Below are 15112 nucleotides of genomic sequence, written 5' to 3'. Positions count from 1 at the left end.
GCTTGCTCTTCTTCCAAATGAAGAAATCATAGCCAAAGGAACACATCTGACCTAAGTGCATCACCAGACAATATTTGAAGTCTTCCCTAGAGTTATGACTATTGCCTCTATAGGAAAAAAGACCTCAGAGGCACCTAAAAAAAAAAGTTTGTAATAAGAAGATATGAAAAAAAAAATCTCCTAATATCTTTAAATAATTAAGATGAGAATCCAGAATTTCATGAGCCAATAATTTTTGGTCTGACTGCATTATTCAAGAGGGAGAATACCCTGGCATGATGTTGTACACCTGTAATCCTAGTATAGGGAGGCTGAGGCAGGAGGCTCACTGTGAGTTTGAGGCCAACCTGGAATGCATAGAATGAGACTCTGTCTCAGAAAATGTGGGAATAGCAGCAACTGACTCCATGTGAATTATTCATTAGTCACAAAATCAGATTAAACAGTTTCTCATGGATCCCTGGCCTGATGTACCATAACCAGCTATGAATAAGTTTAGTGAAATAACCTTTTCATTGATTTTCAGGCCGAGGCTGATCCCTGAACAGTGGTGACTATGCCCCAGTGACACTATTTCAATGCGCAGAGGAAGCCAAATTTCAGCCATTTTTAAATCAATGACAGTGGTCCTAATGAGCACTTGAGCCTCTTACAGTTGGCTCCTTTTTCTAAAAAATCCAAAGCTACTTTCTCAAAAGTTAGAAGTAACTATGAATATCTGAGAGCATATTGGTTGAGGGAAATAAATGTGCCATTTTAGTTTGCCTAATATTTTATCACCCTCCACATAGTTTGTGGCAACACTGTGATGCCTGTAGCTAAAATGAAAACCACATATGTAATTTTAAATTTCTAATGGTCACCTTAAAATGGAAAAGGAAGAATGTGAAATTAATTTTAATAATATATATTCCTTTGTGTAATATATCCAAGATACTGTTTTTAATGTTTAAGCAATATTTTAAATGCAAAGAATTATTTTACAATTTTTCTTGTACTAAATATTGAAAATCAGATGTGTATTTACACTTCCAGCGCATTGCCAGTTGGATTACCTTCTTTGAGAGTTTTTGTAGTAAATTAATCTTGCAGACTTCAGAATAAGAATGCTTTATTAAGTAAGGACAGAGATAAATAACACATTCCGGGCCCAACTTTGTTCATCGCTGAGGCCTCCACCGGAGACTAGGACCCTCCAGCAGCCAGCAACTCAACCTCCTTTACTCAGACTAGGTAGGCTTTTTCCCCCGCTTTTCCCTTAAACCAGTGAAGTTATTATTTTTTTGTTACAAAGTCACTAGTCAGTAAAGAATGACCACACTCAGATATCTCCAAATGTGGAAATAAGAACATTACTCTTTCCCATAGAAAATATTTGGAAACTTGAACTTACTGTTGTTAACAAAGGATGGCAACAGTGAAGATTCAAAATGTTGAACCGAAATTATAAAATAACTAGAACTTTGGATATAAATTGAAATAAAACTATTTATCCTATAAGTTGAACCATTAAAACTTACCTTTGGGCAGGTTCTTGTAACCTTAATAAATCTATTTCACTAAAGTCATCTGCATTGTTTCCAGTTGGTTATTACCTCCTTTTTCCTACATCAGTGAGCCAAAGCTAAAGAATTGGCTTCAAACCCAATCTAGAGTCTTCTGGGAAACATGGTGGCTTGAACAGTGGAAAGGACACAAATTTTATATGTTACAGTATTTCCTATTACAGAACTTTTATGTTCCAGCCAGAGAAGCAGGATAGAGGACTGAGAGACAAGGCAAGAGTTGATGAGAACCAGGAGGGTAAAATCAAGGGAGCTGAGAGTACTAGTTTTAGCTCATCTGACGCCACCAGGGTAAACATCTCCAGGGAGGCTGAATTCCATTTGATAACATAAACTCAATGAAAGTCTTTTGGTCTTTAGCTGACATAGATAATAATAATAAGTGTGTAGATGTAATGTAAAAATTTACCCTGAAAATAGTTTTTATAATTGTCTAGTGTACGATGCACATCCAAAGTTTTTGCCCCACAGGAAAGTAAGGTTGCATCATATTTGGGAAAATTGGCAGAAATTGAATCTGAAAACCAGAAACTTTCTTCACCCTATTTACACTGGACACTTGGGTCTCTACATGACTCATCATTGCCCTCCTCCTAATTTTCCTGACTTGACAATGCAGTAATATTGTGCTTTAACTGCCACTTGTGGCTACTGGGTGGGATGTTTCAAAATTCAATAGGGAGGTGATGGTAAGGAGGTAGAGAGCTGAGAAAAATCAAGGAAACTATAGGGTATTCTAAACAAAGAGCTTATTTGAAAACAAATATATCTGTGATAGTACAGAGAGAATTTCAGACATTAGGAGTACTCTTGGAAAAATATATCTAAACATGCATTCAATACCAATGCTCCTTGACTTACAATAGATTGCACAATATTCCCATCTTAAATTGAAAGTATTGAAAAATTGAAAACATATTTTAATATAACTAACCTACCAAACAGCAGCATCGTGCACGGTAGTGGACTGGTTATTGTTTACCGTAGTCATTGGTTGTTGACTGAAAGCCGTAGTTCATTGCTGCAGCCCAACATCATATCATGCATCACTAACCCAGAAAAGATCAAAACTCAAAACTGAAATATAGTTTCCACTGCAGGAATGGTAGACGCCACCATACTTTCATACCACTGTAGAGGCAAAAAGACATACGCCAAATCATCCTAAGCAAGGAACCATTCATGATCATTTTTAATGTCTACATCCTTTCAAAGTTAATTTTACATTTTTATTACACATAATGTTTGTACATATTTATGAAATACAATGTGATATTTTGGTTCATGCATATCAAGTATTGAGTAATGATCAACTCATAGTAATTAACATGTCCATAATGAAATCGGTTTATTTCTTTATGGTGGATGCATCCCAAATCCTCATCTCTAACAATTCAACAATATATAATGCATTGGTGTTAATTATATTCATCCTTCTGTGGCACAGAACACCAGCACTTATTCCTCCCATCTAACTATAACATTGTACCTGCTGAACCTCTAGCCACCCCTGACCCCACTGCTCTTCCTAGTCACCAGTAATCACTGTCCTGTAACGAGTACACCAAAAGTGAGGCATAAACAGTAACACAGAGACTCATCGTGTCCTTTATCATCCACAGTACAATGGCTTGATTGAAAATTAGAATGAATAAGTGAAATATTTCTTACTGATGATAAAAGATGTTAACAGCATGCAAATCTGGCTCACCATATGGGTGAGTACAGGCTACATCTGAATCTGTAAAGTGGTAATGAGGAAATGCCTCAGAAAACCTCAGGGTACAGTAACAGCAGCGAACAGCTAGAGAGGATCCAATCCTCTCTTCCTCATCACACAAAGCCTAAGATTCAGGTCAGGGAAGGCTGCTTGGAGGTAGTGAGAGCAGATTCCTGTTTCATGATTAGTGTGCCAGGATCTTCTTGGTCTCTTGGTATATCAGGTGGGACTGGGGAGAGAACTGGGGGTGGGGAGGCAAGTGACACCAGAAGGCAGAAAGTCTCAAAGGATGTGAGCACTGGTGTGGTATCATTGCTGCGAGTCACCAAAGGCAGTACTGGCATTTCAGACTGGTTGCTGTGGAAAGCTTTATAGCACACCCAGGCTGAATGCTAGATAAAAGAGAATAGGCCTGATTGAGAGTTTTATGATATACACAATAATTTTTTACTCCTACCTTAGAATCCTCACCAAAATAAGAAAATTGCTCAAGAGAACAAACTGTAATAAAAGTGACTATAGGGACAGAGGAGGTCTCCAGTGATACGGATGCCATTTACCCAAAGTCAAATGGGTGTTTGGCAGTGATCTGCCTCCTATTCAAAGAGAAGCAGGGAAACAATATGCTTAGGAAAACAAAACAATAACTTGATATGAATACAATTGAACAAGTATTTATTTGAAGTACTATACAAAAATTTCCACAATTACTTAATTCACTTTTCCCCATGCTGGGGATTGAACCCAGAGGTGCTTTACCTCTCAGCTATACCCCTAGAGCATTTTATATTGTATTTTCGACAGAGTCTAAGTTGCCCAGAATAGCCTCAAACTTGAGATTCTCTACGTCAGCTGTCTGAGAGTTCATTCCGTCTTGAAAACAATCTATAAGATCATTATCACCATTTTCAAGGTAATGAAACCAAGGCTCCACAACTTTAGTCCAAGCTCATAAAAACTGACTAGACGAATTTTGCCACGTCGGCTTCTCAGAGAATCAAATTTCAATTATCCAAATAATGTCAATCCTAGTTTTCATTATATAAAAGTTCATTTAGTTCTTGCTACTTTTTAGAAGTTATAAGAATACATAATAGCATACAATATGATCATTGCTTACAAGCAACTTTTGAAGGGAGAGAGGGAAGAGATGTGCTTTTAAAATGTTGTACCTTGTTCAACATATTTTTATCTTAAATGTCCCAATATAAGGAATATTAAAAATAACCATTCTTAATTTTAAAAATGAATAAAATACTCTCAACTTAAAAAAAGCTTATGACAATGTCAGAGAAAGACAGCTACTCAGGATGCAATAATAACAGTTGAGCCAGGTGTGGTGGGGCATACCTGTAATCCCAGCACTCAGAAGGCTGAGGCAGGAGGATGGCTGTGAGTGTGAAACCAGCCTGGGCTACATAGTGAGTTCTAGGTCAATCTCAACTACATAGTGAGACCCTGTCTCAAAAAAACCAAACTAGTAATAATAATAATAATAATAATAACAGTTGAAAAAAACTAAAAGGGAAAGCACTTCTAGAAAATGGTATATGAATTAAGCTTAGTAAAAAAATGGGGTTTAGCAAAAGATGATATTAGTAATAGAATGCTGATGTATAATGTGTCAGATGGTTAGAGACAACAAAAGAGATACACAGAATATTCAGGAAATAATGAGAAGTTTGTCTTGGCCACAGTGATAGAGAAAACAAAGTTAGAGTTCAGTCTAACATGTTTAGGATAGAATACAAAATATCTGTAGTAGAAAATTCTGTAGCACATAAAAATTTTTAAAATACTTTACAAATATTAAATTTTAATACAAGTCACTAAGCAAAGATAAATTTCAATGCAAAACAAAGTTGAAAGTCTTAACTGGAAATGTCGAGTGATGCTTCAAACAAATGATGAACTTGAAACATTAATTTTTATTGCCCAAAGTGACAGTTTACTACTATAAAAATATTTCACTGATTTCATGTTAGTCACTTTCCAAATACTGGAACACAATACCTGACACCTACAATTTAAAGAAGTCCAACTTGGCTTATGGTTTCAGGGGATTCAGTTGGTGATTGGCTGGCTCTAAGGAAGAAACATGGCAGAAGGGTAGGGTGGAGAAAAGTTGCTTAGTTTACAGATCTGGAATAGCATGGCAAGGAGCAGCACCAGAAAGGAAGGGGCCAGGAACCATGTCTAAAGCCTAGGGTCAAGCTTCCATGATCCACCTAGACAGACCAAGAAATGTCCTTTACTAATCCCATAATCAGCTCCCAAGTCAATCGTGCTGACATAATTAGGCTTAACTGTGGTGGGGTGTAAGCTGGGGGTGGTATAAGCAAAATAAATTATACACATTGAAACCTCCCCCAAAATACTCAACTAAAGACAGAACAGTGCAGAGAGGGTGGTAGGAGTGAAGCAAAATATGTTATGTGTGACCCTACAAAATGAAACCCATTAATCTGACAATGAATTTTTAAAAATAATGAGTAAAGGCCATCCTCCAGCTTCTGGAAGGTAGCCTGGGCACCGATCCACCACGGGAAGGAAAGCCACGCCCTCTCCCACCTGGAGCTACCATCACTCCAGCACTAGGAAGGTAGATGACCCACCCCCACCCCCACGCACACTCCCAGACCTCCTGATTGCACCAGTCTTTGGACCCACTGCAGAGGTAGAGGTGGTCATAAAGGATATTTTTCTGAGTTTACAACTTTGAACATCTTTAAAGAAAGGGCATGGGAAACCTGTAGTAGAACAGTGTGGAGTTCAACAGTTCAGAAGGTTGGGGAACTCAATCTGGGCCTTGCAGCCCGAGGTCAGTCTGCATCATGGGGTTCAGCCATCAGCTAACTGAGATCAGGGGTCTTGCATTCTAGTTCTGTCTGAGCCATTAAATGGTAAATATACTATATTGAAAAGTGTGTTCACTGCAGACATGTTCTGGACTGCTTCTTGATTTCAATATAATTCAAATGGTTTAAGGGTGATAGGCTAGTGACTACCACAGGTCAGTTTCCAAGCTGTCCTTGATCATAATGTGTTGCTGATGGTATCAGTTGGAATGAAGGATTGTGGTTGATTTGATGAGCTGTTTTCTCTGATGTTATGAAGATGAGAATGTCTGTGAATTATTAGAGATCCAGAAGCAAGGGCGCAACTAAATCAGGAAGATGTGGGTGATAACCCAAAGATTAAACCAAGGACAGCCGGACAACAAAAATAAAAAGGAGAAAACACTTATGCAAGACACAAAGACAGACTTCCAGTTCACCAATGGCAAACAGTAGGGCAAATGAGGATGAAAAGACCAATAGTGAACCACCAGGACACCCTGAACTCAAAGCACAGGAAGTAACAAAACAGATCAATCAGGCTCTAGAAAAATTCAAAACAGAAATAATTTCCCAGATAACCATAGAGATAGTGAGCAAAATAGAAGTGATGATTCGAGACTCTAGAGCAGAAACTGACAAAAAAAATAGATGAGCTCGACCATGATAGAAGCCATGAAGGCCCAGCATAAGAAGGAAATGGAAAAAATAAAGGCCCAACATAGGAAAGAAATGGAATCCATAAAACAGATTCAAACAGATATCCAGGAGATTAAACACTACATTGAAAGTGTATGCAACAGAATAAAAGAATGAGAAGATAGACTCTCAGATAGAGAAGATAAGATTGCAGTCAGTGACTATGAAAAGAGAGGTCTCTTAAAAACAATAGGGGATCATGAGAAATTGATCCAACAACTTCTAGATGATGCAAAGAAGAATAACATAAGACTGATAGGAATCCCTGAAGTAACAGGAGAAAATACAAATGACTTAAAAAAGCTGTTCAAACAATTAATGACAGAAAACTTCCTAAACAGAGGGGAAGAATTTGACATTCAGATAACTGAGGCATATAGGACCCCAACTAGCCATGTTTAAAAAAAGTCTGCACCTAGACATATAATAATCAAGATCCCAGAAATCCAACAGAAGAATAAAGTACTACAAGCAGTAAGAGAAAAGAAACAAATCACATACAAAGGAAAGCCCATCAGAATCACAGCAGACTTTTCAACACAAACCCTTAGGGCAAGGAGAGCCTGGAATGAGACATTTCAAGTATTGAAAAAGGGTGGGGACAAGGGGAAAATATGAGAAAAAAAAGAGAACAACCTCCAACCTAGACTGATGCGTCCTGCAAAACTCTCTTTCAAAATGGAGGGGGAAATAAGATACTTGTACAACAAAGAACACCTGAGAAACTACATGAATACCAAACCAGCACTACAAGCAATTCTGAACAAGATCCTAGAAAATGACAATGAAGGCAATAACACCATGAGGCCCAACAGAGCAAATCAAATAGGCAAGGCAAGAAACTAAAAGGAGAAGGTGAAAAAGTAAAAAGAGTCAACAAAAGGCCAATAACATGTCAATAATAAGTCAGTACATATCAGTTATAACCAGCAATGTCAATGGCCTCAACTTACCAATCAAGAGAAATAGACTGGCAAAATGGAATAAGAAGCAAAATCCAACAATATATTGTATACAAGAAACACACCTAGTGCAAAAAGAAGCCCATAGACTGAAAGTGAAAGGATGGAAAACAATTCCCCATGTGACAGAAGCCCAGAAAAAAACAGGGGTAACAATCTTATTCACAGACAAAGCAAATTTAAAACCAAAACTGATTCTAGTATTATTGATGTAGGATGGTACTGTATCATACCTCTGTGAATGTAAAATATCTTCTACCTGCTTTATGATACATAGTAGTGACCATGCTTTATCAGAGCTATATTTAATGATATTACTCTAGAATGTTCTCTCTGCAGATGATGATTAAGATGCTAATATAAAAAATGGTGCCAGGTACCACAACAGCAACAGAATTTTGCTGTTTTCTGGATATTATTCTTTTCTTGTTTTTTTTTGTTGTTGTTGTTTTAATGGAATGTGCTGAATGTCTATGATTTTGTTCAGATGACTGCAGAACCTGGAAAAGCTGTTGCTGCTACTGATGCATAACACACTGCTATTATGGGTCTTCATATATATATATACATATAAAACTTGAATTTTGGGAAACTTTAATGGTGCTCTCAACTTTGGAAAAAGTTATCCCAATTTACTGTGTTGAATTGGCATTGTACAGAAACGGACAACCATATTGGTCTAGAAATGTTAATATTTTTTATTTTTTCCATTTGTACAGGGGTAATGCACTGTATTAAATACGTAAGGTCATATCTATGTGGGTTTGATTACAGAAACTAATAAAGTATTCTCCAAATAATGAAAAAAAGAATAAGATGAGACTACAAGAGCGGAAGCAATTTAAATATATGCAGGGACCATTTTCATCTCCAGAATTAAGGATTATTTTAATGTTATATCATTGCCTTTTCTCTTTTACTTTCCTTTTTAGTTTTATTTTAGGATTCCCTATTTTTAATGTTCATACAGAGATTTCCTTAACTGAAATACCGAATAGTTTCTTTGGTGTGAAAAACTACAATAGTACACAGGATCCTAATGAGATAATTAATAATGTGAAATAGGAACTAAAGGGCTAAAGGTGTAGGGAAAGTGGGAAGGGTGGGGGAAAGGTAATAAGGGAGAGGGAAAAAATATGAGAAATTGAAAAAATGGAAATAAAGTGTTTCTAAATGGGGAGGGGAGGAGGGGGTGAAGGGAGGGCAAGGACAAGGGGAGAAAATGAGAATCAAGACCTATCATGTAAAGGTACAGGATCCCAATAATGAATGTAACTGTATTGTATACCTAGATTGTACCAATAAACTCAATAAAAAGAAAAAAAAAAGATTGAGAAAAAAAAAACAAAAACAAAAAAAGAAGAATCTACTCCAGTCCCATAACCTACTAGCTGTACAATCAATAAGGGCAAGTAACATAACCTTTCTGTTCCTTGTATATGAAATTAGGATGCTGCTTTCCTTATAAGATATTTTGTGAAGATTAAATAAATTGGCACATATAAAGCAAAACATAATTTAAGAATAGACAAAAATTTAATCATCACAGAGATATCACATTAGTATGTGACATGATGAAGCTGGATTACAAAATAGTGGCACACACTTTTCTGTGAAACAAAAACAAACAAAGCTAGAGATTTCATGGATGAAAAAATGTGGACAGCTTTACCAGCTACAACTTTAAAGAATTACAAAGAACAATAAATATGAGAGCTCATTTGTACCTAGGATGGGCAGGTCAGGATGGGACAAGGATGGTGCCTAACACTGGTTAAAAAATACTAAGTTTTGTATAATATGGTAGAATGAGATAAAGTGAAAATTATAGGGACAAAAAGATTAAGATAATCAAGAAAAAATATGTAACACTCTGAACAATATAACTCCTCCCAAAATCCCCAAGAAGCTAAAACATTGTCATTGTCTTTTACAAACAAAAGTCTGAAGTAAGAAAATTTTAGTAAAATGAGAGAATGGGAAATGCTCTATCCAGAGAAGTGATACAAAATGAACATGTTAACCAGGGATAGGTGGATTAGAAAAGCAGGTGGACACCAAATATGTCCAAAGGCCAAAGAAGAGGTATCCAGTAGACCACAAGAGTGAAAATTCTAGGGTTAATATCTATGTTCCAGTCCCAGCAATTCCTTCATGGCACAAAAGCCAGGCAGATCTTTGCCAGACTGAATCAGAGATGGAAAAAAAAAATCCATATTTGTTTCAAATCAGTAACAGGCAGATCTCTCTAAGGGCATCAAGTAAAGTTGATTTCTTTAATGTTCAAACATTTCTATGTACCTCATTTCTGCACCATTTATTGAAGACTTGACAAGACCCTCGGTGTGGATTAGACTGCAAAATTTCACAGGTTACCAAAGAACACACTTTCCTGTGAAATGAAGGTTTCCAGAGATTCACAAATAATTGTTTTCATTGTTGCCTGGAGTATTGGTTGAAAGAACAATCAGAATTCATTACAGGATATAAAATTTAAATTTCCTCTCCGGTGTAAAAATAACTCCCTATTTCCTGTTTTTTATAAACAACTACCAACTTGGCCAGATACCTCTTACCATCTCCTTAGCAGATTTTGGATTCCCTGCTTGATCTCCTTGGTTCTCACACCATAAACAATGGGGTTCACAGCTGGGGGAATCAGGTGGTGCAGGATGTTGAGCAGGATGGGGACATCTGGGGGAATTCTTTCCCTGGCCAGGTTGGTGATGACCAGAACCAGTAGAACCGTGCTGAAGAAGAGGATGAGGATGAAGTGAGAGCCACATGTGCTTAGGGCCTTCACCACAGCACCCTCAACTTTGATCCTTAGCACAACTTTCAAGATAAAAGCATAGGAGAGAACAATAAAAATGAGGTCTGAACCAAGCAGTGTCCAACCTGCCACAAATTGGTAGAGCCTATTGACCGTAATGTTATCACAGGAGAGTTTGGACACAGACAAGTTGGTACAGATGCAGTTTGTAATGATATTCCCTGCACAGTATCTTAGTCTGGCAGAGAGGATGGGAACAGGAAGAGAAAAGAGGGCATTCCGGGATATAACAAAGATAGTGGCCTTGGCCACAAACTGGCCAGTAATGATGGAAGGGTACCGTAGAGGGTGGCAGATGGCCACATAGCGATCATAGGCCATGATCATGAAGGTGCAGGACTCCATGGTCAGGAAACTGTTCATGATGAACATCTGCAGGAAGCAGGCAGAGAAGCTGATAGACTTGTGATCAAACCAGAAGATGGCCAGGACCTTGGGGATGACGGTGAGGCAGAGCACGATGTCCAGCAGGGAGAGGAGGCTGAGCAGGTAGTACATGGGCTCGTGCAGAGCGGCCTCCATCCTGATGGTGACCAGGAGGGTGACATTGGCCCCCATGGCCAGGAGGAAGAGGAGGCTGAGGGGCAGGGACAGCCAGTGCTGCCAGCTCTGGAAGTTAGGGAAGCAGATGAGGAGGAATTCTCTGACTAAAGCAGTGGAGTAGTTGCTAGATGATGTCATGGAAACTCTCTGGATCAAGCTGGAAATCCAGATGACCTTATTGTGAAGGACTGTGTGTCCCAGACGTACTAGAACTTAGCTGTCCAAGTTACATTTTTAAGTTGGGGTCCAAACCTGTCTCAATGAAATTTTAAAATCACCGTCACCACCACCATCAGCAGCAGCATTCATCTGAGCATTTGTCTTGTTCCAGGCACTATGCCACATGCTTTATAGCCATTAATCTCATTTCTTGTCTTAAAAATACTAGAGTAGTTACACTGATATCCCAATCTTACAATGATAAATGAATGAGAGATCGAAGAGAGTAGAATTTGATCACAATTAGAAAAGCAATAAGTTGTGAACCCAGAGTCTGATGCTAGAATTCTTTTCAGCCACCACACTCACCTCAATGGTCACAATTACTTAACTAACCCTACTCTGTTCCTTCCTTCCTTTCTTTCTCCCTTCCTTCCTCCTTCTGTCCTTGCTTTTATATTGAGAAGGGACAGCTATTGAAGAACTCGCTAACTGACTCCATTTAAGATCAAGGAAAGCCCAGCCCTCTATTTCACACAACTGGGACAGGGCCTGACTTCACAATTCTTTATTTTCTTTTTTCTTTTTTTGGGGGAGGGTACCAGGGATTGAACTTGGGTCCTTGTGCTTGCAAGGCAGGCCGCTGAACCTCTGAGCTAAATCCCCAGTCCTATTTTCATTCTTTACGGAGGTATTGGATTAGAGGTAGAATAATTCTTGACTCTTCTCAAAGACAAGAGTTTTCTCTGCCTCAGAAAGGATTTCACTTTAAATATTTAGTGTCCATTATTCATTCAATGAATTATTTGTTATTGTTTCTATTTGTGAAGATTCAAAAAGTGTATTGATTTTATTCCTTTCCAGAGAACTATGCCCAGTTCTGGTGGCCTCTGAGGAATATGAAAAAATTGTAGGTATTATGATTCTTCTTTAATAATAGCAGGACCTATGAGAACAGCTCTAAAAAAAAACACACTTTAAACCTTAGAAGACAAGACAAATATTATGTTAGCCTGGGCATAAATTTGAGAGGGATCTGGAGGCTTCAGAAATGTCAAGAGTTTAAGCCTAGAAATACACTTGTATGTAGAGTACAGAAGAGTGTGGCTGTTTGCAGCTCATTTTCCTTGGTTTCTTGACAGGTGCTGCTGTAGTTGGGCTATGAAGGTCCTTCCTAAAGGTTGATCTCTGCTCTGTTCTCTGGGTGAGTCATTGACAGTGTCCTGGGAGTTGTTCTGTATCTATGAACTTGCCCCAAACTCCTGTCTGCCCCTTCATTAGCAGTCCCTTCTCTATACCAAGAGACATTACAAAATCAAAATCAATGAGAATTGCATGTAGAGAATAAATCTGAAAAGGCATTTGAGAGTTAGTTACTTAATCATTGCCCAAGCATTCACTTACTACTTGTTACTGACCAAGGTGATGTGGAACACACTGAAAATGATGAATCAAATAAGGTCTTGAATCTCAAGTCAAGTGTTGGAGATCACTTTCGATTATTGAACTTCTACGACAGAATGAAAACTTTTCTGACAAATTAGAAAAGGGTGGTGGAAATAGAGTTTTTAAGACTAGGAAAATAATTATATGTGAGGTTTGCAAATTATCCAGGTAGAATTTTCAAATAATCACTCAAAATACAATAGGCCTAGAAAAACAGAGTATATTCAAGTCTGCAAATGAAAATGTACTTTTTGTTTTTGGAAGAAAATAAAAGAAATGAGGTAAAGAAGTATAGGTATAGTACAAATGTGGGGAAAACATAAATATGTAATTAAAGTCCAAAGTTTAGACTAACAAGTTTCAAGTGGTGCTGGTCATTGTAGTTTTAGGAGAAACAAAAAATATTCAGTGGAATAAAGTCCTAGAGAGGATAGAAGATGATTAATTCAAAATCAGTGAAAACTCTTAGATGAAACACTGACAGGAACATATGTAGTTACTTTTACTCCTCTTTCACAAAATAAAATATATATCCTGGCAATCAAAAGTGAGTACTACCTGTATGGGAAAAAAAACTATGGCCTGTGTTAAGTACTTTGTTAATGGGATGAAATGAAATGAAAAGTATGAAGTTAGGTTTCCCACAGAAAAAATAAGAGGCCATGTTAGGCCCCTGCCATAGCAACATTTTCAAGTTGCAGAATGAAAGAAAGTGTCTAGTTTCATTTTCAAGTTGCAGAACGAAAGAAAGTGTCTAGTTTCCTGAAGTAGAAATGCCTTTTCCTATAAAATGGGAGGAAATTATTTCCATGTGATTTAATGTACATTTGGGGGAGGCAATTTCTTTTTTTGCAAATAGTTACTTTCCAGATAGTCTGCTCTCTAGAAACTTGAACATTTTCAGCTTTTGTTTTGTTTCATTAAAAAGATCAGTTAGTTGATAACACAGAAGCAAATACTCTTGAATAGAACCCTGGGAGTGAATTCTTTCATTTCTCTTTTCAATTTTTCCAAAATTATAGTTAGTTCATTAGTAGTTGGTTACTTTGGTTTGTTTGGTTTTGGTTTAATGCTATCCCCAAAGACCTGTTTTATCTTAGGAGTCTTCCAAAGATTTGGTTTTCTAAACTCAGTGTGGAAATACATGTTTGTAAAGCAAAGATATGTCAGTTGAGTTCCCAGTTTAGTACACAATAAAATACTGTGCTAGAAGCTCAGAAAACTATCAGACCATCCTCTAGTCCTTAGCCAAAGCCTCTCCATTCTTCTTCACTATCTTTAACTAGTGAAAGTATTTTCTTCAGAGATCATTTCACATCTTAGTAGAGAATTCTTAGTAGAAATATAGTATCTTAAAGTTTCTAAAAAGTCTATAAAAAGTCTCAGCCTATGGACATTTTGAGTCTGCAAGTTACAGGAGACTCAGTCTTGGTGCTGAGGGAAAACACAATCTAGGGTCAGTGCTCCTTATGCTAGGATCTAAGCACCTTAGCAGACTTAGTATCCACTATAGCAGATCCTATTGAAGGAGTTCTACCTCTTTTCTACATCAGGCTCCAGCATTCTCCTTTACTTTTCATTGTTTTCTTCTTGATTTTCCTGTTCCCACCTTGAGACTTACCAACTTCAGAAGGCTGTACTGCTGCTGCGTTTGCCTGTAGGATGTAACAGTATTGTATGTTCCCCTATATCCCTTCCCACACAACTACTCAGAGCAGTCAGTGCCCTTATTAGGCACCTGGAGCCTAGGCCCTATGCCCAATTTCCCAGGAGAGGGGATTATGAAAGCCCTATTTCAGCATTGGGAGTAGAGTGAATATGGAAAGGACTAAAAGCACTTACAGAGCCCAAACTAAGAAAATGATATTATGCAGGGTGAAATAAGTCCTGCAGGGAAAAAACTATTGCACAGACAGACACACTCTTTGTATAGAATTTTTAAAATTCAGATTCATAGTCACAGAGAATAGTCATTAACAAGGGGTGGAGAGTGAGGAAAATGGGAGCTGTTGGTCAAAGTGTGCAGTTTCAGTTAGGAAGGGTGAACAAGCTATGTAGATCAGCATGTAACATGGGCATTCAGGATAATAACAAGGTACTGCATGCTTGAAATTTGCTATGACTATGAATATTGTTTTCACCACACACACACAAAAAAAAGTGACTATGTGAAGAGATGGAATATTTATTAGCTCCATGGAAGTATTTTTTCCATTCATTATGTACACCTACATAAAAATATGGCATTGTCTACTTTGAATGCATATAATCTTTCATTTAAAAATTTTAAAAAGAAGGAAAGAAGGAAGGATGAAAGGAAGGAAAAAGGAAGGAGATAGGGAAAAACA

At 37.6% G+C, this 15112-nt stretch overlaps 1 protein-coding gene across 1 annotated transcript; it reads right to left on the bottom strand.

Moving 5' to 3' along the window:
• Nucleotides 1-10355: 10355 nt before the first annotated feature.
• Nucleotides 10356-11309, bottom strand: LOC104876304 (olfactory receptor 56A4). Its single transcript, XM_010644282.2, has one exon. The coding sequence runs from the start codon at nt 11295-11297 to the stop codon at nt 10356-10358; it is 942 nt and encodes a 313-aa protein (XP_010642584.1). The 5' UTR covers nt 11298-11309.
• Nucleotides 11310-15112: the final 3803 nt, after the last annotated feature.

This window comes from Fukomys damarensis, unplaced genomic scaffold, assembly GCF_012274545.1.
Source record: "Fukomys damarensis isolate Sample0158 unplaced genomic scaffold, DMR_v1.0_HiC HiC_scaffold_16, whole genome shotgun sequence".
Classification (NCBI taxonomy): Eukaryota; Metazoa; Chordata; class Mammalia; order Rodentia; family Bathyergidae; genus Fukomys; species Fukomys damarensis.
The sequence above is the reverse complement of the archived record's forward strand: the minus strand, read 5'-3'. Positions and strand labels throughout refer to the sequence as shown.

Excerpts from the sequence above, each read along its gene's own strand:
- LOC104876304 (XM_010644282.2), bottom strand. The coding sequence starts at position 11,297 with ATGACATCATCTAGCAACTACTCCACTGCTTTAGTCAGAGAATTCCTC.